This window comes from Panthera tigris, chromosome D1 (assembly GCF_018350195.1).
Source record: "Panthera tigris isolate Pti1 chromosome D1, P.tigris_Pti1_mat1.1, whole genome shotgun sequence".
Taxonomy (NCBI): domain Eukaryota; kingdom Metazoa; phylum Chordata; class Mammalia; order Carnivora; family Felidae; genus Panthera; species Panthera tigris.
This window is the reverse complement of record NC_056669.1, coordinates 112,058,679-112,082,184: the sequence shown is the minus strand read 5'-3', so window position 1 is coordinate 112,082,184 and position 23,506 is coordinate 112,058,679. Positions and strand designations below refer to the sequence as shown.

Here is a 23,506-nt window from a genome sequence, read left to right as displayed (position 1 = left end):
TTGTGTGGGTCTCAGCCCATAGATAGTGATGCTGTGGGCGGGGATGCCCGAGGCACCCTCCTGGGCTCATGTTACTGTGGCGAGTCCCCCCTCCCCACCAGCATGGCTGGATCATCCTTTGGGTCCTTATAATTGCAGGACCCACCTTAGCAACAAGCACTGGGGAGCTCCGAGGAGCAAGGTTTATCACTCACAGGTCCTGGAGGGTACACAGAATGCCCAGAGCCACAGTGAGCTCATGGGTGGGGAGAGAGAGAGAGAGAGAGAGAGAGTGTGTGTGTGTGTGTGTATAGATCTGGGGCTCTGCCGCCTTTAGGCTCAAGGGTGGAGGCCTGAGGTTTCATGGGTTCGTTCTTTATTGGCCAGTTAAAACATAAGAGTGGGAATAAGGGCTTGGGAAGAAGTGAATCCTGCAGCGGTCAGCCATCTTGGTCTTCTAGGGCTTTCTGAAAGGGTGGGAGTGGCCTGGTTCCTTCTCTGGTCGTTTTGCTGGTAGCTGGGTCAAGCAGCAGCAATATGTTTATTTGGGGTGGATGTCTTTGCCACAAATGCCTTGGCAGTCAGAAGCTTGCGGTCAGGCGCTTCTACTGCGTCATCCTCAGACCCTCAGGAGCGATGTCCCTTTAGCTTTGGCCCGTGGAACTAAAAAACCAGTTGAGAGAGCTGACCAGGGTGCCGGAAAGCCCCATCCATTTCCCTGGCTCATCTTTAGTGTGGGACACTAACCATCCCTCATCCAGCTTTAATAACAGAACCTCATGTGCATAGGCATTCATGACCCCAGACACTCAGGAAGGTCGCTGGGTCCCGTGAGTGTACAGAGGGCCAGGCTCCGAGCCCAGGTCACTCTTGCTGCTGCTCTGTGTTCTTAGGCTCTCACTGGCTCCTAGAATGTACCAATGGAATGTGCTAACTCTAGGGGGCTTGATTCGGGCTGATGCACGCATGAGCAAGCTTCTAGAAATGTTGCAGAGGCATACGTGACTTAAGGCTCATGTCTGAGGTGACTCCTCCATGGAGATCTCTATTCAGTGCCACCCATTGTCATCAAGTACCTACCATTTGCCAGGTACTGTGTGTACCAGGCAAAGAAGTTGGGTGGTAGTACTCCCTTCCTCCTCCCCTCCCGTGTGAGCTATCTTCCACTTTTGAACCTTGGCACACTGACCTTGTACTTCTCACTTGGTTCCAACAGGCCTTGAATAAATACTGTGTGGGTCCTAATCCACCTTCGGTCCTGAAATGTCAGCAACCTGGTGTATTTATCATCTTTGTGTCTCTGCAGGATTTTGTTCAGTGGGTTGAGAAGGGTCAAGCAGGCCTTGTGAATCATAAGAGTCTAGAGATTTTAGAGCGGCCCATTCAAGAAGGAAGACTTCAATTCTGTTGTGAAATCCCTACACAAGAGGTTGGAGGTAAGCATGTCTCAGCACTGTTGTTCATGGGCATAGACAGTGACTTTTTAGCTTTGAAAAAGTAGACAGCTGGTTCATCAACTCCTGTCTGTGAGTCTTAGGAATAAAATAAAATATACCCCAAATACCTTCCTCTCCCCTGTTTCCACATACCTTTTGCCAAGAATATGACTTACAGGTTTATTATAGGATTCATTGCTTATGCCTGAGGGGACTCCTGGGTGAATGAACTCTGTAATCTCAAAAAATACTTATTTGGGCTTATTTTAACCTGTAGAAGATACATTTTTTCCTTTTAGCAGCATTTTCTGTTTGGTCTTTCCACACTTAGTTCTTTTTTTTTTTTTTTAAAGTAGGATCCACACCCAACGTGGTGCTTAAACTCACAACCTGAGATCAAGAGTCTCATGCCCCACTGACTGAGCCAGCCAGACGCCCCTACCACACTTAGTTCCGAGCCTATAGGTTTCTGGCCGTTTTGCAGTTTTCTACCGTGTTTAATCAAGGTGACTGCCATGCACCAGGCTCTGTATTCGGTTTTGGGGCTGTAGAGTTGGAAGGTCCATAAAGAGTTCTTCACCCTGCCTTGTACATCATAGACAGACATTCCATAAACTAACCTGTGAAAATTAAGTGATAACGGGTACAGTTCCCACACTGCAAATGAAAATGCTTTTTGTCGCTGAAATTTTTTTTTAATGAATGTACCTTTGTATTAAAGTAACTCATGCTCACTTTTTCCAAAAGAAATTAGTGTTAAAAGGCTGATGCATAGAATAAACAGCTCCCCACTTCATCCCATAGTCTTCGTTCCCAGAAGCAAATACTTTTCATTCTTGTAGTTACTTCTGTGTTGTTGTTTTTACCCGCTTATTTTTAAATGATTTGCTTTTGTCACTCCCAACTTCACATGTCCTTCTGCATCCAAACATCTACCAGCCCGTAGCCAGATATTACGTTGTTATGACAAAGTTGCTAGTATTTACTGTTAAGCCAACTAACGTACTACAATTATGGTGTTTGTTGTTGTTTTTCCCCTTTGTATGACTTTTTATTTTTCCTGGAGTTCGTGATTGCCTCACTTTTTCCACTTACTGAGGTTTTTATGCATCTGTCATTATTTTTTTCCTGAATGCTATAACAGAGCTTCATATATATCCATAATTTTTCTACACACTCTAACACAATAAAATTCATCATTTCCATTCTCCCTCCTGCTGTAGCCATTCATTTTGTACCAAGGTGAACTGGTTACTGTCTGGTGCACTGCACAGTTCTCATCCCCTCATCCTTTCTCTCGGCTTTCTTTTTGTAGTTTTCTTGGATCCTGTGTCTTCTCCGAATAATAATTAACCTGCAAATGGAATTCTAGGTTGCAAAAAAGTTTCCCTCAAAGTTTTTAAAGTTTTCCATCATTGTCTTCTAGAATCCAACTGGTTGCTGATACGATTCTTAATCCTGGATTTTTTTTTTACTGTTTATTTATTTGGCAGGGGGAGGGGCAGAGAGAAAGAGGGAGAGAGAATCCCAAGCAGGCTCCATGCTTAGTGCAGAGCCTGACATGGGGCCCAATCCCATGACCATGATTTCATGACCTGAGCCAAAATCGGAACTCAGATGCTCAACCGAATAAGCCATGCAGGCGCCCCTCTTTTAGAGCTTTTCTCTAAAAGTCTTTAAAATCATGTTTTCTTACCTCCAATGTTTTGAAACTTCACTGTTAGAACTTATTCTGGAAGCGTAGATGTCACTGCTTTCCCCTTGGACAAGTTCAGTTCTTTCACCTTTTTTTTTGGAGTGATTATTTATTGAATGCACTGTCCTAGGACTTGGTAGTAGAGCAATGGATAGGACACGTGGTTCCTGCCCTTGGGGAGCTTACATTCTAACGGAGGGAGGCAGTCAATAGACATGCACTCAAATAAATTAAAGAATTCCACATAATGAGAACATGAGAAAATAAAGTAGCAGGTAGAGTGCCTCAGCAGGGGACTACAGGCAGTGTAGAAGCACTGATTGGCTTGTATATTGGTTCAAGATGAATGGCTATGGGGGAGAGGGGGCATGGAAATGATAAATTTTACTGTGTTTGAATATGTAGAAAAGTTGCTGGTATGTACATTAGCTGTGGTAGAGCATTCACAAAAAAACATTAGCGATAGACGCATAGAAATCTTCACAAATGGGAAAAGTGGGGCGCCCATTAACTCCAGGAAATATAAAAAGTCACACTAAGGAGGGGCCATTTTACAAAAGCCCCGAATGAGGAGACCTGTAAATTAAGTTCTAAGCAGAAGCAGCAGGTGTCATGAACGAGATGAACCATATCCAAGGGGCGTTAAAGACCCCGTGTGCCTGGATTGGAAGGTATGAGGAGAGAGGGGTGGGGGGGGGGAAAGCAGGCAGGAGCGGATCGCAAGAGGCGTCTGAGCCATGGCTGACCCGGTTCATGAGGTAAGAGGGCGTTCTGCCACAAACTGGAGAATTAATCAAGATGAGCGAGAGACGTAGGAGGGCCAGGTGGGAGGTTATTGCGGATTCCAGGAGAGAGAGACTGAAGTGCAGTCTGTGATCTCTTCCCTGCCTGGAACCTGCCATCTAGAACAAGGTAGCGAGTAGGCTAGTAGAAGAGCCAGTCCTGCAGAAGTTATGAACAGGGGCAGATGTGGGAGATAATGGTGGCTGTTCTCTGTGGGATGATCTGAGTAGGACGTGTCTTCTTTCCTCAGGGCCCAATGGCTGCAAAGTCCCAGCCCGACGCTCCCCAAACCAAGAGTTGGGACAGCTTTGCCAACGGTGGGGCTGCCACTCAGGGGCAGTGGGGCCGTGCCTGGTAAGGCCTTGACAGTCTTCCCAACTAGAAAATGGAGCGAGATCTTAGTGAGAGGTGGCCAACCCTCGGGATCTTACGGACCTATCAAAAACACGAGTTTTATCATTAAGACTAACGAGAGATAAGCCAGATAAGCCGTGGCCCATTTTGTAAAGTAAGGGATTGGAGAAGGAATGAAAAGCTGGCTAAAACGGGCTGGCTCTGGTGGCGCAGTATCCTGTTGTCTGTATCCTCCTTGGATCGGAGAGCGTGGGGACTCGGGAGTGGGTGAGTGGCCCCCGCGGCCCGGAACCGGAGAGCCTCTGGCCTTGTGGGTCGCGAAAGGCCTCCCAGCGTTCGTATTCCGGGTTCCGGGCTTCCTGTGGATGGCCGCAGATCCGTCAGTCTCCCCGGAGCTGGCGGTGGAGCACGCACATTGAGTGGTTCCTGCAGGCAATGGGGAGCCCTTTGCACCGAGAGCGAATGGCTGTTGGAAACAACGGGACCCGTCCGCACGTGCGGTGCATTGTCGAGGAGGCCACGCGGCCAGGGGGGGCCCCTGCGTGACCGCCTGCCATCTGCTGTTGCAGGGAGGTGGACTGGTTTTCGCTGGCCAGCGTCCTCTTTCTGCTGCTTTTGGCCCCTTTCATCGTATACTACTTCATCATGGCGTGCGACCAGTACGGCTGCTCCCTCACTGCCCCCGTGGTGGACGTCGCCACCGGGCGCGTTCATCTCGCAGACATCTGGGCCAAGACGCCAGCCGTGACAAAGGAAGCGGCCCAGCTCTACGCCTTGTGGGTCACATTCCAGGTCAGCCTCCCTGGAGGGTGGTTGGGGCACGGCGGGCGTGCGGCGTCCCTCCGGCCGGGAGAGTCCTGGCCGTTGGTCCGGGAAATGGGATCTGGGCTCGGGTTGGCGTTCTCCTTCCCGGGACCCGGCAGGGCATCACGGTGTCTGACGCACCTTCGGTGGAAGCCTCCCCGTAGTTCAGGGGCGTGTGCAGCCCTGCAGGGACATGCCGAGAAGTAGGGAGCGAGACCCTGTGGGAGGGTGTGAGGCAGGGCTGGCCCGGGGAAGCTCCATGCACGACGGGAAGTGTATCTTATCAGTAGCCCCTGAGAAGGAGCATTCTGGCCCCCAGAGGTACGCTCTCGGTTACGAGAGACCCCACTCGGCAAAGCCAAGGCCTGTGTTCCCAGCAGGTGGCCACACGGTCCTGGCCAAGGACGTCCTCGACTCCGTTGTGACCCCACTGGCCTTTGAGACCAGAAGTTCACCAGGAAGGAGCTGTTTGCACAGAGGACCTGGTGAACAGGGAGAGCTGTTTATCATCTGAATCCAGGGAAAAGGTGGCGGGAGAAGGCTCCCTCCACACCCCGGGTTTCCTGCCCTAGAGGAAATCTCCAGCCGTTCGTCGCGGTTTCTCCTCAGGGTGCCAGCTTTTGGGCTTTAGAGCCCCTCTCATTTCTGGTCTCTTGGTCCCTCTGGGTGAAAAGATGAGAGGGGGCAGCAGGAATCACAGAAGCCTAAAAGTAGAGATATCAGTGGCCGAGCGGCTAAAACAAACATTACGCAGCCATCTGAAGGAAGCGCTCACCTGTGCTACAGCGTGGGTGGACCTTGAGAACATTCGCTGAGCGAGAGGAGCCAGTTACGGAAGGCCCCAGGGTGCCGTGATTCCATTTATGTGAAACACCAGGGTGTGAACGTCCGTAGAGACAGAAAGTGGGTTAATGGTTGTTGGGGGGCAGCGGGAGGGGTTGGGGAGCGACTGCTAATGGGGGTGGTGAATGTGTTCCGGGTGGTGGTGCTTGCTCACTGTGTCAATGCGCTAAATGGCACTGAAAACGTGTCACGAGGGCGACTTGTACGGCCGGGAATTCTTGCAAATTTTTAAATGGCTCCAGAAATGCGAGTGGGAAGGGCTCGTGGGCTCTCCTGCAGGGAGACTGCATTGCTGCTTTGGGCCGGTAATGAACTTCCTGCTCGGGGCTCCTCCCCCTCCAGAGCCCCCGGCCGGCCTGCCTGCCGCCAGGGCTCCAGAGCCACACACTCTTCCGGAAGGAGTACCCGACCGTCACCTGGATTTCGGCCACGGGTCATGTCGGTTAACGAAAGCAAGGGTCAAGCAGACCCCCCAGGCCATGGGTCAAGCAGCTTAAAATCCCCACCGCAGGTGCTTTTGTACTCGGCGCTGCCTGACTTCTGCCATAAGTTTCTGCCCGGCTACGTGGGAGGCGTTCAAGAGGGCGCCGTGACCCCCGCAGGTAACTTGAGCCCGCAGGCCTCCCTTCTCCTCTACCTGCCTCTTTGTCTCATGGGGCCTGCCCTCTCCCAGGCGGCTCCCATCCCCAGGTGTGCTCACACTTGAAAGTGTGACAAAGTGACAAAATGAGTGTGAATTTTGCTCGGCCACTGCCGCGGCCCCGGGCCCCGATCGTCTCAGGGCAGCCTGGGACTGACCCGTCCGTGAGTTGGAACATCAGGCCCTTCGGTGAACAGAGGGCTGAGTGGTCCCCGGCCCCACGGCCGGTTGTCACAGCTGGGATCCTGGAACATCTCCCCGCCGAGAACACCGCAGCCACCAGCGGCGTCCAGGAGGGGTGGCTCCTGTTCAGGTCACCAAGAGCCCTGCAGGGGGGGACGCCACCCCTGTCCCTGCCTGCAGACAGCCCCCAGGGCCGCGGGGAGGCTGTGGTGCTTGCTGACAAGTATGTTAGGGGCACCCTCACTCCCTAGCGAACCGCATCCATCCATCCACCCGTTCACCCACCTACCCACCCACTGGCCCCCCAGCCGGAGCTCACTAGGGAGAATCAGAACCAAAGGGTGAGTCTGCCCGTTCCCTCGTCCAAGGACCCCGAAAGCAGGAGCAGTTAATCCCCGGACTAACAGCGTGATGTGTGCTGCTGGCATTTTGACCCGGGGCCCCGAGCTGTAGGGGAAGCTGACCGGCTTCCGGGCCTTGGCCTGGGTGTCCCAGACGGGCCCCCGAGCAGCAGCCGAGGCCCAGAAAGCAAGTAGGGCCTGGGCTGGCCGCCCGTTTTCAAGCGGAAACGCTTTGATTTTTAAATCGTCGCTCTGCAGGGATTATTAACAAGTATGAAATCAACGGCCTGCAGGCGTGGCTCATCACGCACCTTCTCTGGTTTGCAAACTCGCACTTCCTGTCGCTGTTCTCCCCCACCATCATCTTCGACAACTGGATACCGCTGCTGTGGTGCGCCAACATCCTCGGCTATGCGGTTTCCACCTTCGCCATGATCAAGGGCTACTTCTTCCCCACCAATGCCAAAGACTGGTACGTTCTTCGGCGGCTGGTCAAGCCTAACGTGGGATGCGGATGCTTCCACCCCTAACCTTTCTCTGTGACCTTGGGATAGGAGTCGTGAAGCCCCGAGGATTGAGAATCCTTGAAGGGGGAGCCTGATGGAACCCGCTTGATTCTGGGGAACATCCTTTCTATGTGTCTGGGGGCCTTCCTCTGCCTTAGGAAGCATGCAGTTGAAGGTGGCCAAGTCCATCTTTGGCCGAGTCGTCACCTGTAGGGCTGTCATGGGAGCAGGGAAGTCAGCCCGTTGCTTCCATTTGGGAACATGAGTGTGGCCCGAAACAATCTTAGTGAGGAGTGTGGTTATCTCGGTGGCTTCAGTGTAGCACTTCCCAGGGAGAACCCTACTGGTTCGTGCCTTCTCATGGAAGTCTTGGGTTGGACAGTTGTGCTCCCCACAGCCAGCCTTCTCTTCACCTAGCTCTTTATCCATCTATCCACCCATCCATCCACCATCATCCATCCATCTACCCATTCACCCACCTACCCACCCACTCATCCAACCCATCCACCTACCCACCCATCCATCCATCTATCCATCCATCCAACCAACCACTCATCCATCTAACCCATCCACCCACCCATCCATCTAATCCATCCACCCACTCATCCATCCATCATCACTCATCCATCCACCTGTCCACCCATTCACCCACCTACCCACCCATCCATCCACCCACCCATCCATCCACCCACCCACCTATCCATCCACCCACCCACCTATCCATCCATCCATCCATCCATCTACCATCATCCATCCATCCACCATCATCCATCCATCCATCCATCCATCCACTCACCCATCCATCTAACCCATCCACCCACTCATCCATCCACCATCATCCATCCATCCAACCACCCATTCACCCACCCATCCACCCATCCACCCATCCATCTAACCCACCTATCTAACCCACCTACCCACCCATCCATCTAATGCATCCATCCGTCAATCCATCTATCTACCTACCCACCCATCTACCCATTCAATCCATCTATTCCATTCATCCCACTTGTTCATCCACCTGTTCACCCCTATCCTTCATCCCTGGCTCCTTCAATCCCTCCATTCATCCCTCCCTCCAACAACAGATGTTGGTTGGGTTCCTCCTGTAGATGGGTGTAAGCAGTCGTAAACAAGATTCTTATGCTTGGGTGCCTACATTTTAGTCCCAAATACATTTAGGGGCCCAAATAAAAAGAAAATGTGTTTCCTTTAACTCTTGTTCTTGGGAAATGTCTCTGGATGACGGTGCTTTGTGGTCCGTGTGGTAATTAGGTAATGAGGCTGATCTTCTGTGGCTCATGCTAATCGTCTTTGCTGCTTTACAATCAATCGCCTGTTGTAGACTTTGTATATTTTGCTTTTTTTACTTAACATAACTGAGGCACATGGACGTGAAAACGTTTTTGCCATTAACACAGAAACCCCTATGTGTCTGCAAGTTATTCGCGAGGAGGGTCTCTATATCAGTCATCTTGGCTGATTCTCTGGTCACCCCTGGGGAGGGCTGTGGGGGAGGAACCAGGGCAACGAATGTCCAGCAAGGGTTGGTGGTGGGCCCCCAAGCCAGGCACCTTGCTCTGGACTCGCCACCCTTGCTCACTCTCTACCTGGGCGGGATTTATAATTTCACTTGCCCGTGGGGACCCGGGCCCCGGGAGTCACCGCAAACTGCATGCTTGGCTATGCAACGAAATCTTCGTGAAGTCAAGCTAGTTAGGCAGCTCAGCCACGCCAGGCCTCAAGGGGGCCTGGAGGAGGGTGGGGAGAAGCCCAGCTGGTTGAGGGAAGACTTAAGCAGAAAGTGTGCGCTTTCGTGGGACGCGGCGAGCATCTCAGGTGCCAGGTCTCGGGGTGGCTCTGCCGGGCCGTAGCCGAGTGCCAAGGGAGAGCAGGGAGGCCTTGGGAAGCGAGAGGGACCGGTGTGCGTCCTCCGGCTGCCCGCATCCCTGAGCTGACGCAAGGGCCAGGCTCGACACCCTTGTCCACGTGCACACACGGGCCCCTTGTCGCGAGACGGGCTCCTTAGCTAAACGTATCTGCTGTTTCTATTTTCAAGCAAATTCACGGGCAATTTCTTTTACGACTACATGATGGGCATTGAGTTTAACCCCCGAATCGGGAAGTGGTTCGACTTCAAGCTGTTTTTCAACGGACGCCCTGGGATCGTTGCCTGGACCCTCATCAACCTGTCCTTTGCAGCCAAGCAGCGGGAGCTCTACGGCCAAGTGACCAACGCCATGGTCCTGGTCAACGTCCTGCAGGTAGCCTGTCTGCGGCCAAGGGGGAGGGAGCTCCAAGGCTTGCTGGGCCCCGGGAAATCCTGAAAGCCAGATGCGTCTTGAAGAACCTCACTCCACTGCTCTTAGAAGGGAGTCGGGCCCCTGCCCGTGCGTCTCTGGGGAGCGGGCTAGCGAGCACGCAGCAAAAGGTCCCTCATTGTCTGCCGGGCGCTGCGCCGGCCCTGCGTCCTCACTGGGCTCGGGGCCACTTTCCCGGGAGACGCCTGTTAACAGCTCAAGCATGTGGTGGTCCTGGCCACGTCCACGGTTTGTGGCCTCTGAAGCGACTTCCCCACGTGGTCCCCGTGGGTCTCAGGTGGGGTGTGAGGGGTTCATTCTCACCTTTTCCCCACCTGCGTACGAGGCCACTGGCCACCTGGCTGTGCCGGCTGCAGGGGCGGCCGGGCGAAGGACTTCCATGCCGGCGTGGGCCCTGGCGTGTGGGGCACCTTCCCCGTGGGCTGTCCCCAGCGCCTCCACGGTGCGCGACCTGCTGTCTGCGCGCCACAGCCTGGGCATCACCGGCCAGGGCACTGTTGGGCGTCCCTCTCGGTCACTGTCTTTGGGCCCTCATCTAAGGGCTCCCTCGCTGGCCTCCCGGGCCCCCCACGTCCCAGCCCCGTGGAGCACGTCACCGAGGAGCTCGGGGACACCCCGCGTGCCATCTCCTCATCTACGCGGGCGTGGTTTTCCCGGGGGCCCCTTGGTGGCCGTGGCCGGCACGTGACGGGTCCTGTTTTGTAGGCCATCTACGTGCTGGACTTCTTCTGGAACGAAGCCTGGTACCTGAAAACCATTGACATCTGCCACGACCACTTTGGGTGGTACTTGGGCTGGGGGGACTGCGTCTGGCTGCCGTACCTCTACACGCTGCAGGTGAGGAGCGGGGTGGCCGGCCCGGCGGGGCTTGCAGCTCTGGTCCCCAGGCATGCCCAGGGTGGCCCTCGGCAGACACAGCCAAGCACGTGCTGAGATCCCCTCTTGCACAAGTGGGGGACAGTCGAGGCTGGAGGTGGGAGGCTGCCCCGTTTCCAGGAAGAAGGAGGCTTGGTGCATTAGTGAGCTTGGGCCCCGGGACACATACCATGGACAGGCGTGGACAACAGACAGCCACTGTCCCCGTCCCGGAGGCCGGAGCCCGAGGTCCAGGCATGGGCAGAGCTGGGTTCCCCCGAGGCCTCTCTCCTAGTGCGTGGACAGCCGTCCTCTCTCTGTGCCCTCACGGGGTCGTCCCTCTGCGTGTGTCTGGGTCCTCATCGCCTCTTCTTTTTCTTTTTAATATTTATTTATTTTTGAGAGAAGGACAGAGCGTTGAGTGGGGGAGGGGCAGAGAGAGGGAGACACAGAATCCAAAGCAGGCTCCAGGCTGTCAGCACAGAGCCCGATGCGGGGCTCGAACCCATGAACCGTGAGATCATGACCTGAGCCGAAGTCGGATGCTTAACCAACTGAGCCATCCAGGCACCCCTGATCCCCTCTTCTTACAAGGACCCCGGTCACACGGGTTCAGGGCCCACCCCGGTGACCCCGTGACACCTTGCTTACTCTTAATAGACCCACTCTCCAGATAGGTTCACATTCTGGGGTCCTGGGGGTCAGGGCTCCAACATAGGGATTTGGGGGGGACACAGGTCAGCCCATGACACTTAAGAAAGATGACAGGGTGTAGACTTTCGGTAAAAAGGAATAATTTGGCTGAACTGGGTGATGGGGGGTGGTATTCATATTCACACTTATTCAAATCTTAATGCTTAGAGGAAAAGAGGATTTCTTACCTTTTTTTGTTCCTTAAATACTTCACGAGGGTCTGTATGGCACCAGGCATGTGATGGGGACGTGGGAGCAAAGGAGACGTGTGTGGGCCCTGTCCCCTTCGGGCTCACGGCTGGTGGGAGAGGCCAGGTAGCAGGCAGCCCGGTGCAGGGAAGGGGTGCTGGAGAGAAGTGGGGTCATCGGCTCCTGAGGGAGGGCCCAGGAGGAGCCCCTGGCCTGCCACTGGCAGCTGGCAAACGCACCCGGAGATAACCACGGCCTGGCTGAGAGCGGGACGGCGAGGCTGGCGGGTGAGGACGTTCCAGATGGGTGGGCTGGCACGTGCCGTCTCACTGCACGGAGAATTCAGGAGGACGTCGGGCCAGGGCTCTGAGGGGGAGACCCTGTGCCAAGGAACAGCAGTCTGGAGTCCTCAGGAGAGGCCTGGCCTGGGGAGCCGCAGGGACCGGGGTTCACACCGGCGGGGCAGGTGGCCTTGAATGGCCCCAGACATCCCTGGAAAAGGAGGGCAGCGCCGTGTCGGGGCCGGGCGAGGCCGCGCGGGGGCACCGGAGCGGCGCTTGGCGGTGTGGCCGGGCTGCTCGGTCGCTGACCCCCATCCGCCCGCCCGGCACAGCACGCAGGGCTGCCTCGGGGGCAGCCGGGGGGTGCGGGGGGCGGGCCTCGCATCAGGCTCCCACGCCCTCCCAGCTCCCGCGAGAGCCCCGGCTCTGCTGCGCTCGCTGCGGCAGCTTGGACACCCTGGCCGGGTGCCACCTGCTCACATTGTGAGTGAGGACATCCGGGGTCAGAGGGAGGGTGTGGTCAGGGCTCTCGCTTAGCCGGCAGCGAGCAGGGTGGCTGCCTGGGCAGGTTGCGCGAGAGTGGCAGGAACCAAGGTGGGAAGGCTCGGTGACCTGCGCCGGGCCCGCACGGGCGAGGGGTTCCGTGCTTACAGCCGGTCGTGCGAGGCCCAGTGACGTGAACTGGCTGATCCTCTCTGTGCAGCATCCGGAACCAGGGGCCCCCGGGGAAGCAGGGGAGTCGCAGCAGAGCTGGGCTGGGGCTCCGGGTGCCCCGTCCCTGTGCCGTCTATAACTCCAGGTCCTCCCTTGAGTGCCCGTCGCCGTCTGCCCGGGACCCGTGTCTCCACCTGGCTGCTCGCACGCTCCCGGGCTCCCCGATTCTGTGAACAGAACGATAACAGATCAAACGTGTACATGTACAAACGTGCATAGATCATGAGTGTGTGCGATCACACATCTGTGTCTCTGTGAACCAGGCTTTGTTTCGGCCTCTCTTTGTATGTCGTATGTGTATCATTTCATATATCACATCATATATCACATCATATATGTATCACATCACATCATATCATATATATCACATGTGTCATATCACATCACAGCTGCGTTAGAATTCTCTCCACACCCAGAACCAATGGGGTGTTTATGCACATCTATGTGTATGCATACAGCTGAATGTATGCCTGTATACGTATGTGTGTATATATTCGCACATATATACACATATTCACACACAGGAGAGAAGCAGTAACTAACTCATGTGATCATGGGGCCCAGCAAGTCCGAAATCTTCAGGGCGGCCAGCAGGTTGGCGGTCCAAGGATGTTAGAGTCGGCTGGAGTCTGAAGGCCGTCTGCTGGCGGAATCTAGTCTCGTTCTGGCAGGAGGTTGGCCTTTTTTTTTTTTTTTTCTTTAAGCCTTCAACTGATTGGATGAGGCCCACCTACAGGGTAGAGAACAAGCTGCTTTACTCAAAAGTCTACCAGTTTGAGTTTTATTTTATCTCAAAAAATACCTTCACGGCAGCTATCTGGGCACCGTGGCCTCGCCAAGGTGGCATCCAGTGGACCGTCATAAAATTACATTCAGATGACACTTCTATCGTATGTTACGCTTAGGCTACGTATGATGTGCGTGTGCGTGTGCGTGTAGGTACGCGGACAGGTGGGAAGGCAGGTAGGTACGCGGATCCGTTTGCCATGCGCCGCGGCGGGTGCCGTTACTCGCGGAAGAGGAAACCGGCGTGTGGGGTGGCGGGGCGGCTAGTCGGGGGATGCGAACCCAGGCCGTGCTGCCCCCTCTCGCCCCGCAGGGCCTGTACCTGGTCTATCACCCGGTGCAGCTGTCCGCCCCCCACGCCGCGGGCGTCCTGCTGCTGGGGCTGCTCGGCTACTACATCTTCCGGATGGCCAACCATCAAAAGGACCTGTTCCGCCGCACGGACGGCCGCTGCCTGATCTGGGGCAGGAAGCCCAGGGTCATCGAGTGCTCCTACACGTCGGCCGACGGACGGCGGCACCACAGCAAGCTGCTGGTGTCGGGCTTCTGGGGCGTGGCCCGCCACCTCAACTACACGGGCGACCTGATGGGCAGCCTGGCGTACTGCCTGGCCTGCGGCGGGGGCCACCTGCTGCCCTACTTCTACATCATCTACATGACCGTCCTGCTGACCCACCGCTGCCTCCGGGACGAGCACCGCTGTGCCAGCAAGTACGGCAGCGACTGGGCGCGTTATGCCGCCGCCGTGCCTCACCGCCTGCTGCCCGGGATCTTCTGAAGCCCCGCCCCGTGGGAGGGGCCCCGAGCCCGGCCTGCCGGGGCTGCCTCCCGCCTCCCCCCAGGAGCTTGCGACGCCTCGTCGCTTGGTGCGTCCCCTTCCCTTGTCCCTGGGCGAGCCCTGGGGGTTTCTAGGGCCTGCGCCCACCGGCAGAAGTGACCAGCGTTTCCCACGGGTGTTCCGCGGGCAGGTGGGGGCCCCCGCCCACCTCGGGCAGCCCGCGATGACAACGTCTGTCCTCCGTGTCGTCAGCCCGAGCTCCTGTGCTGCCCGGACATCTTCGGCTCCCTGCCACTTAGTCTCTCTGAATCAGTTGGAGGCGCGCCGCACCAAGAAGGGGGCTTCTGTTTCTAGTCTCGGTGATTCCGTTTCATTCCCTGGTCTCTCACGGCTTGGGGGGGGGGGGGCAGTGGGGGGACAGCCAAGGCGCACGCCCAGAGCATGCCGAGGTCCCGGCACCGGCCGTGGCTCCCCGTGTCCGGCCCTCTGAGCATCCGGCCGCCAGCCTCGGCCTGCCGGCCCTCTGCAAGGGCTCTGCCTGCGTGCCTGGGGACCGCACACATTGGCTCAGGCGACCCAGAGAACCTGTGTACCATCCAGGGGGCCTTCTCCAGCGAGATCTGAATCCCAGCCTTGAAGAGGGGGATGTCTTCCAGGTGAATTGTTTTACCCTGGGCGCTTGCCCTGGACCCTAGGGTTTTCTTGAAAACTCTTTAAGCATTACTGCCTTCGTTGACTTGGTAATTCTTTATATTAAACTTGCCCTGCCCACACTTCTGCGTGGTTTCTGTCTCCCGATTGGGCCTGACCGGACGTGAGGGCTCCGTTTCCGGTACGTAGAGGGGTGATGAGCTGCTGGGGCACTGCTTCAGGGCTGTGGGCACTCACGGTGGGTATTTAGGGGACCGGGGCCAGCCTCCCCGCCACCGCCCGCCAAAGGAAGAAATCCCAGCGTGGAGTGGGCAGAGGTGCCGGGAAGCAGGCACCAGGCTTGCCTCCTGCCTGGAGAAACCAGCCGGGAAGGAGGTGTGAGCAGGGCGGCGGGCGGGGCCGGGTGGGGCCTCCCCTGCTTCCCTTAGGAACAGGCAGAACAGGCTGGTGGCTTCCCCAACCGCCCGAAACCGGTGAGAGATGAGAGCTCGGGCCCCACCCAGGCCAGCTTGGAGGGTGGTTTTCCACCTTGCTGCTCACCACCCCCCACCCCTGCCACCTATCCATTCCAGCCCTGGGCTGCGGGGAGGCCCAGGCATCCTGTTTATCACAAGCCACATGTGTGAATACTGGCCAGCCTGGGGAACCAGTGTCCTGGATGGCCCTGAGTAGAGTGGACCGTCCTCTTCCTCTCACACGGAGTGGATTCATTTCAGAGAGGCTACAGTGTGCTGGTTGTGAGCTCTGACCCTGGGTCTGGCGTGGAGCGGCTGTGTGACCTAGATCAGGCGACTTACCCTCTCTGTGCCTTGGCTTCCCATTTGAGAAGTAGGCAATTACTATTTCCATGGCTTGCTTCGAGAGGGCTTCTCAGGCTGTTTGCAGAAGAGTTGTGGGTCCAAGTCTTGGATCTGCCCCTGCCCGCTAGCCCAGTCTCGCTCGCGGTAGCTCTCCCGAGCTGGGCTGTGCTGATCCGTGTTCTGTGTGCTCAGCAGTTGCGAGGCTGGGCCGTGACCCTTCTTGCCCCTGCGTCATGCAAAAGAGGCCCAGCTTGCTTCTCCAGGCAAGGGCAGGGTGAGCCTGGGAACCCCTCCTCTGTGAGCCGTGAGACTGGACCACGGGGGCCACTGTGTTACAAGACACAGGAAGTTCTCAGGAGGGGCGAAGCCTCTGGGAACACGGCCTGCCTTCTGCCTCCTCCCTGGGAGAGGGGCTGCTGGACCCCCACGGCCAGGTGGGCCGGCCCGGGCCCCAGGGGGGCCGGCACGGAAGGGATGGTGAAGGCTCGTGGCCGGTGGCAAGGTGGGAGGGGGCGCCGCTCTGGAAAAGGGTCAGTCTGCCTCCCTTGGGCCTCGCCGGGCGTCAGCAGCCCCCAGGACAGGGCGGCCGCCGGAACCTGTGCGGCCTCATCCAGAGGGGCCGCTGCCCACGAGCTTAAACGTGGCACATCCTCCTCCCCACTGGGCCTTGGAAGACAGCGGCCCTTCTCCTGGAACCCGCCGTATTGGCCCCCGCGGTGTGCCGTGAAATGTTAACAGCTGCCTGCCTTCTGGTCCCTGTGAGCACGGGCCTCTGCCCCCCGGGGCTGGCGGGCTGACGGTGCTAAGAGCAGCTCAGGGTTTGAAGCGGCCAATCCCCAGTGACACAACCAACGAGAGGCAGAGGCCACGCTCAAATGCAGCGATGTTTGTTTCCAATCCTGCAGTAACCTTTCCAATCCTGCAGTGGCCTCCAGCTTGGTGGCTGAAAACGACACACATTTATTTTCTCACGGGTCTGGAGGTCAGAGTTCAGAACGGAGTCTTAACCAGACTAAAATCAAGGCATAGGCCGGCGGGGCCCCGCTCCTCCGGAGTCTCTGGGGGAGGGTCCCTGCGCGTCTTCCAGCATCCCCAGGCCCGCGGCCCGGTCCCTCCAGCCTCTCTGCCTCCCATCCTGCCGCCGGGCACGAGACAAAAGTGAGCTCATGAGTGGCAGGAAATGCAAACTGCAAACGAGCCACGAAGATCAGAGAAGCCGGTCGGTGTTTCCAGTGATTCGAGGAATAAAAGTTAACACCGTGCGACACTTGGTCTTCTTGGTCCCACTGGCAAGTTTCATCAACTCCCCCCTCCCCCCCAGCCCGGCTCTGCTCAGGTTGGGAGGAGGCCAGCACTGCGCACTGACAATGCAGCCTTTCTGGAAGGCAGTTTCAGCATGTGTGCACGGAGGCTTATACGTACGCCCCTTGCCCCTTTAAGTCAGCTCGAGAGGTTAATTGAGTGAGTTGTTTTTCAGTGTGGAATGTAATCCCCACGTCGCTTCGTTGTGTCCGCCTCGCTGTGCGTGTCTCTGTAGTTCAGCCACATCTCCTGGGCTGGAAGGTGGTGGCCTGCTGCGGAGGGCGTCCTGTGGGTCTCAGAAGCGCAGTCCCCCCTGGTCACCAGAAGCAGGTGTTCCAGGGGTATCCTTGGGTGGTGACTGGGCTCCATTTGCTGCAGGCGCTCCGGTGGGCGGGCCCGGCCTCGACTTTGCTGGTGGGCTGGTGGGCGGGGCCGGCCTCGACTTTGCTAGTGCGCCGGTGGGCGGGGCCGGCCTCGACTTTGCTGGTGGGCTGGTGGGCTGGTGGGCGGGGCCGGCCGCGACTGCAGGCATGCTGGTGGGCGGGGCCGGCCTCGACTTTGCTGGTGAGCCGGTGGGCGGGCCCGGCCTCGACTTTGCTTGGGCGCCGGTGGGCCGGGCCGGCCTCGACTTTGCTGGTGGGCTGGTGGGCTGGTGGGCGGGGCCGGCCGCGACTGCAGGCATGCTGGTGGGCGGGGCCGGCCTCGACTTTGCTGGTGAGCCGGTGGGCGGGCCCGGCCTCGACTTTGCTTGGGCGCCGGTGGGCCGGGCCGGCCTCGACTTTGCTGGTGGGCTGGTGGGCTGGTGGGCGGGGCCGGCCGCGACTGCAGGCATGCTGGTGGGCGGGGCCGGCCTCGACTTTGCTGGTGAGCCGGTGGGCGGGCCCGGCCTCGACTTTGCTTGGGCGCCGGTGGGCCGGGCCGGCCTCGACTTTGCTGGTGGGCTGGTGGGCGGGGCCGGCCGCGACTGCAGGCATGCTGGTGGGCGGGGCCGGCCTCGACTTTGCTAGTGCGCCGGTGGGCGGGGCCGGCCTCGACTTTGCTGGTGGGCTGGTGGGCTGGTGGGCGGGGCCGGCCGCGACTGCAGGCATGCTGGTGGGCGGGGCCGGCCTCGACTTTGCTGGTGGGCGGGGCCGGCTGCGACTTTGCAAGTGCGCCCGCGAGGGTGGGCGGGGCCGGTCACGACCTCGCGGTCAAGCTGGTGGGCGGGACCGGCCGCGATTTTGCAGGTGGGTTGGTGGGCGGGGCTGCCCCCTCCTCCCGGGGCGGGAGTGGCTTTGGAGGCGCGCTGGTCCAGGCAGTGGCAGGGCAGCAGTTGCTGTGGGGGGACACCGGTCTTAACTGGCCACCAGTTAAGAAGGGGCGGGAGCCACATTGGAGGGGTGCCTGCTGGGGTGAGCAGGTTGGAGGGACCTGTGTGCAGGGGATGCAGGGGCAGGGTGAGCGGCGCTAGCGAGATAGATGGAGAGTGTCAGAATTCGCACCCACCAGCGTCAGGCCAGTGGTGCTGAAAGGGACAAGGAAAATGGTAGCCCACCAGAGCTTCCGTTCCTGGAGAAAGTTCCTGCAGATCCCCGCCCCTCCAGAACATGTCCTAAAATTGGTCGATAAATGTCCTTCGTGAATGGCCCCCGCCTCTGTGCTGGGTCTTGGACTGAGCGACGTTGCACGCTGGCCCTGTGAAGCTAGGGTCTTACATTTCTGTAGCCCTCCGGCTCTCCCAGAGTCAAGTCCGGCTGATTTTGAAAGCCAGACATTATGGGGGCTCATCTTTCCAGTGCAGATCCTGGCGGGGTACTGGAGGCGGGGCTTGAACCCCTGGCTCCCCAGGAAGAACCTGGAAGCCGAGGTATCCACCCTCCCCGCCCACAGATGGGTCCCTGCCCTGGGGGTTTTGTTCCCAACCAGCCTGTGTCTCTGCCCCACTACCCTTCCTGATGTGGCTTTTTCTGCACATGTTTAGCTGTGGCCGAGCTGTTCTGCAAGGAGAGAGTTGCTCTATGGGTAGCTGCAACCTTGGTGTGTCTGTGGAGGTGGCAGGGGGGTGGGGGGGAGGTGAGCTAAGGGTCTCCCTCCTCCACTGCCTTCCCATTCAGTCTGGAAATTACAAGCGTGATTAAAATCAAGGTTTACATGAGATGTTTGCAGGAAAGACATGTATGCACCCACATGCTAAGACTCCTGAGAGCTGCGTGGTGGGGTGGTGGGTTGATTTGATCATCTGTTTTCCTGTGTTTTTATTAAATGTTATTTTTCGGTAACTCCTCTGTAGGGTTGCATTACGGATTAGGGATGCTGCCTGTGACTGGGGCAGTTCTGAGCTATTTGTAGACCTTCCGTCCTGAGCGGGCCAGGGAGAAGAGGGAATCCGGGCAAGGGAGGAGGTGGGGTCTGCCCTGGAGATGTGCTTCCGGCAGCTGTCAGGGCTGGGTTTCCGTGCTGCTGTGTACGGGACAGAGCCACTCCGGGAGGGACAGGGGCCCAGGCATGGGCTCGTACCTTTCTCGTCTGCAGGAGGGGTTCTGTTGAAAGTGAGTGTTGTTTGCCAGTTAGGTCAGGAGAGGAGAAAAAAGGTCAGGCCACGATGCAGTCAGAGTCTCTGGATGTGGAGTAGAATACCCCGTGCAGTATTAAGGCGTGAGTCTGCTGTGCGTATTGCTTTTCTAGGGAAGGGCAGATTGCTCTTAACGCACAGAACCCCCCTGCCCCTTACCGAACGCCGATCTTCAAATCTATGAGGGAGTGTTTGCAAAGCATGCCCTGGGTGTTGCTTGGGAAGACCACAGTGACTGGGGGACAGGGGTGGGATGGGTGTGGATGGGCGTGGCTTCCAGAAACTTGGCGTCCCTCCTCTCGAGAGTCACCAGAGAGGAAGGACCCTGCACACGTCAGACAGCTTCCGTCACCTCAGAATGTGGGTGGGGTGGGGGGTTTGCAGAGGGTCGTCAGTACGGCCACCTGGATGAACAGGGATCCTTCAGAAGGGCTCTTGGTGACAGGCAGGTAGCCAGGTAACCTCACCTGTCTCAAGACTTTACATACCTCCCAAACACTGGGACCTCCAAGGGTCCCTCTCTGATGCCTGTTGCCTGAGCCCCGTGCACGTGTCCAGATACACCCTCCACACCTCACTTGGGTGTCTAGAAGGCGTCTCAAGCTCCACTCACCAGCAGCTCCTGATGTCTCCCCCAGAATGTGCTCTCAGGGCTGGTAAGTCTGCCCTGGTAGTTTCCTGGACCCAAACATGGAATCGTCCCTGACTCCCTTCTCTCCCCCCCATCCAGTCAGAGGCCAGTCCTACAGGCGGCCCCTGCAAACTGCCTCCAGGGTCTGACCACCTCCCGCCACCCCCCGGGACCCCAGCCCCAGCCTCCGCCCGCCCTCAGCTGGAGTGGTGCCGTGGCAACCCCAGGGCTGGCCTGCCTGCCTCTTGCCTGGCCGCCTGGTCTGTTCTTAGCCCCAGAGCCGGACTGGTCCTGTTAAACACGAGTCAGAGCACGTCACCGCCACGCAGAATAAAAGCCAAGGTCGTTTGAAGGGCCTGCCTTGACTCAGCAATGTCCTCCAGGGCCCCCAGTGCTCTGCAGCTTATAGACCTGAGCACGGGCTGTTCCCTCCGCCTGGAGCCCCCTCCCCAGACGTCGTGTGGCTCCCGTAAGGGCCTCGAGACTTTCCCGAATGTCCCCTTCGCAGTGAGGCCTTCCTGACACGCTCATCCCCGGGCCCCTGCCTTATTTTTCTTCACGGAACCTGCACTCCAGGCACAGAATATCAATCACCGGCTTACTTTGCCTGCCCCTCCCCCACCACAGCCCGGAGCACAAGCTTGGGGAGGGTGAACCTCTAGTTTGCTCTTGTCACAAAAGTCAGGGAGGGAGGGCGGGGGCTACGCAGGGTGCGAGTGGCAGGACACTTGCGGGCCCGTGGGGAGGAGACACCTGCCAGAGTGGGGGACCTGGCTGGTGGCAGAGTTCCACGACGAGGCATGGGCCTCGTCACCCTGCCCTCTGAGCGCCTTCGTGTTGGGGTCCAGGGGCTCACCGGTGCTTACAGCTCCTGCCTGGCTTCTGCAGGAGCTAGGCAGTCCTGAAGGCATGTCGCTTGATGAGCTACAGATAAAGAAAGGGCGTAGGGACAAGCCAGTGGCCGGCGCAGTGAGAGTGTGGGAGGCACAGTGAGAGGTGGCCGAGCCTTGGAGGTACCCCCGCCTGCCTCTCGCAACTGACCACGGAGGCCCGGAGAGGTGACTGCACAGTGAGGAGAAACGCCGCAAATCCTAAGACATAAAAATCAAGGGGAAAGATCTACCTGACAGTTCTTAGGAAAGAGGCTCCTGGGGAGGGAGGGTCGGCTGGACGGGAGCGGGGGGAGGGGCGCGGGGGGGGGCGGTGCCGCAGTGCCCTGCCCCCGCCAGCCCCTCCTAAAGGCAGGACGTGTGGGGGCGCCCTGTTTGTTTTCTGAATTGCACTTTCCTTCCATTATTAATTTTTAAATATAGGCAATATGCCCAGCAATTGTACTTTTGGGTATTTATCCCAGAGAAATGACTCTGAAATAAATCAGAAATCGCTGAGAAGTCTCTCCACGGCCAACGGTCAAACTAGCTGGTGCGTCCATACTGAAGCGCTGTGGCCTGAGTGTCTGTGTCCCTGCCCCCCACCCCATCCGTATATTGAAACCCTAGCGCATCATCAATGGGTTGGTATTTGGAGATGGGGCCTTTGGGGGGTAATTCGGGACAGATGAGGTCGTGGGGATAGGGCCCCGTGACGGAATTAGTGCCCTTATAGGAAGAGGAAGAGACACGAGGTCTGTCTTTGCTTTGTGAGGACACAGAGAGCAGGCACCCTTCTGCACGCCGGGGAACAGGCCCCGAGCCAGCCAGTGCCTTCACCTTGGACTTCGGCCTTCAGGGGGTGAGGATAAGTCGTGTTGCTCAAGCCCTCAGCCCGTGGTATCTTGTCATAGCGGCCGACCCGACTTGGCCGTGCGGAATACAGCTCAGCGATAAAAAGGAGTAACGGTCGATGCACACAACTCGGAGGGGTCTCTAGAGAATTCCACAGAGGGAGGAAACGGATCCCAGAGTTACGTGCTACGCGGTTCTTGTCACAAAATGATGGAACCGTAGCACCAGGTCGTGGTGACCAGGAGTCAGGGGTGGGGTGGGGTGGCTCTGAAGGGCAGCAGGAGGGACGCTTGTGACGGAATGTTCTGGAACTGCACCGCGGGGGTGGACACATGAGGTCTTGCTACAACACAGTCATGTGGAATCACACGCGCGCACACACACACACACACACACACGAGGAATCCGGGCGAGACGTGTGGGCTGTGTTAATGTCACCATCCTGGCGCTTTGCATGTCTTACCATTGGGGGAAGAGCCCCTGGAGAAAAGCCGGGCAGGGGGCCGGCAGCTGCTGCAGGTGCTTTCTGTGGAGACCCCCTGGGGGCACAGGGAGCTGACAGCAGGGACAGAGTGCCCCTGTGCAGACGGACAGAAAGGCGGCCCAGAGCCCGCGCGCCCTTACCGCCCCTAGCCGTGGGGCACATGCCCTCCAAGGCCTTTCCACGCGGTGACTCACGCAGTCCTCACCCGGACCCCAGGGGTTCGCCGTTCCTGCCTCTCCTGTGGGAGGAAACCCAGCTCCAAAGTCTGCGTCGTTTTCTCCAGGCCCCTCGAGAGCTGAGAGCGTGCCTCCCGCGTCAGGACCCTTGAGCTTAAACGCCGAGCTGTGAGTCCTCTCTGCTCTCAGGTGCTTGTTCGTAACCTTTTATCTCTTCCTGTACGTGGAATTCTGTTTCCAAGCCCGCAGCGCTCAGAGCGGCGACCTGGAGGGAAAGGGGACTCCTCCAGTCGGGTTCTGGGCGCCGGTGATGGGGGCTGGCATCCGGGTGGCCGATCCGGGGCGTTTGCAGACATGCAGCGGGACCCTCGACACACAGAAGCAAGGCTGTTAAGCTGACCGCCCCCCGTGGCGCCTGCGGCCGCCTGCCGACCGGCAGAAGCAGCGTCACCGTGCCCCTGAGTCAGCACGGGTTCCAGAAAGCCAACCGCCTGTTTGTTCAGCCCTACCCGCTACGACGGGATGTGTGTGCCAGCCCCACGCTGGGCCACACCCGCTCCCCTCCGCTCCGGGCGCGCACCGTCCTTTCCAGCAAGGTGCCCACAGAGGGGGCCCGCAGCCTCTTCCCACCTTGCCTCGTCCGGGACAGGACGCCGGGCCCTCCTCCAGAGCGACACCTTTCCCTGCCGGGGGCCGAGCGCAGCTCTGTCCGGCAGTCGTGCCCTCCGACCAGCTCCCACCGTTCTCCATCCTAGACGGCGGCCTCCGCAGGTCAGGCTGGGGGCTGGGATCCCTGCCGCAGGACAGCTCCGTGGAGGCCCCAGGCTCCAGAGCAACTAAACCAGGACAGGGCCCAGGAAAAGCACGACGGCGAACGTAACAGCTAAAGACAGCGTGCGGGGCCATCTCCGGCCGGGACTGCTGTCCGGGTCGGTGCATGGCCCCAAGGCCACCCCTGCATCACAGGACAGTGCCATTGTGCTGCGTCGTGATGGCCCAGGCTGC

At 58.3% G+C, this 23,506-nt stretch overlaps 1 protein-coding gene and 1 long non-coding RNA gene across 3 annotated transcripts in view; one reads left to right on the top strand and one right to left on the bottom strand.

Annotated features, from left to right (window-relative positions):
* Positions 1 to 14,955, top strand: part of DHCR7 (7-dehydrocholesterol reductase) — a 17,265-nt gene extending 2,310 nt beyond the window's left edge. For both annotated transcript variants that reach the window (XM_042959025.1, XM_042959026.1), the window contains exons 2-9: positions 1,286 to 1,415; positions 4,145 to 4,248; positions 4,818 to 5,040; positions 6,407 to 6,497; positions 7,318 to 7,531; positions 9,625 to 9,829; positions 10,592 to 10,723; positions 13,718 to 14,955. In XM_042959025.1, coding sequence (XP_042814959.1) covers positions 4,151 to 4,248; positions 4,818 to 5,040; positions 6,407 to 6,497; positions 7,318 to 7,531; positions 9,625 to 9,829; positions 10,592 to 10,723; positions 13,718 to 14,182 — 1,428 coding nt within the window. In that variant the 5' untranslated portion in view covers positions 1,286 to 1,415; positions 4,145 to 4,150 and the 3' untranslated portion in view covers positions 14,183 to 14,955. The remainder of the gene's footprint in view (positions 1 to 1,285; positions 1,416 to 4,144; positions 4,249 to 4,817; positions 5,041 to 6,406; positions 6,498 to 7,317; positions 7,532 to 9,624; positions 9,830 to 10,591; positions 10,724 to 13,717) is intronic.
* On the bottom strand, positions 11,992 to 13,431 carry LOC122231311. The gene is made up of 3 exons (XR_006208500.1): positions 13,162 to 13,431; positions 12,556 to 12,785; positions 11,992 to 12,115 (listed from the first exon to the last, which is right to left on the bottom strand). It is a non-coding gene; the product is annotated as an uncharacterized LOC122231311 (long non-coding RNA).
* Positions 14,956 to 23,506: the final 8,551 nt, after the last annotated feature.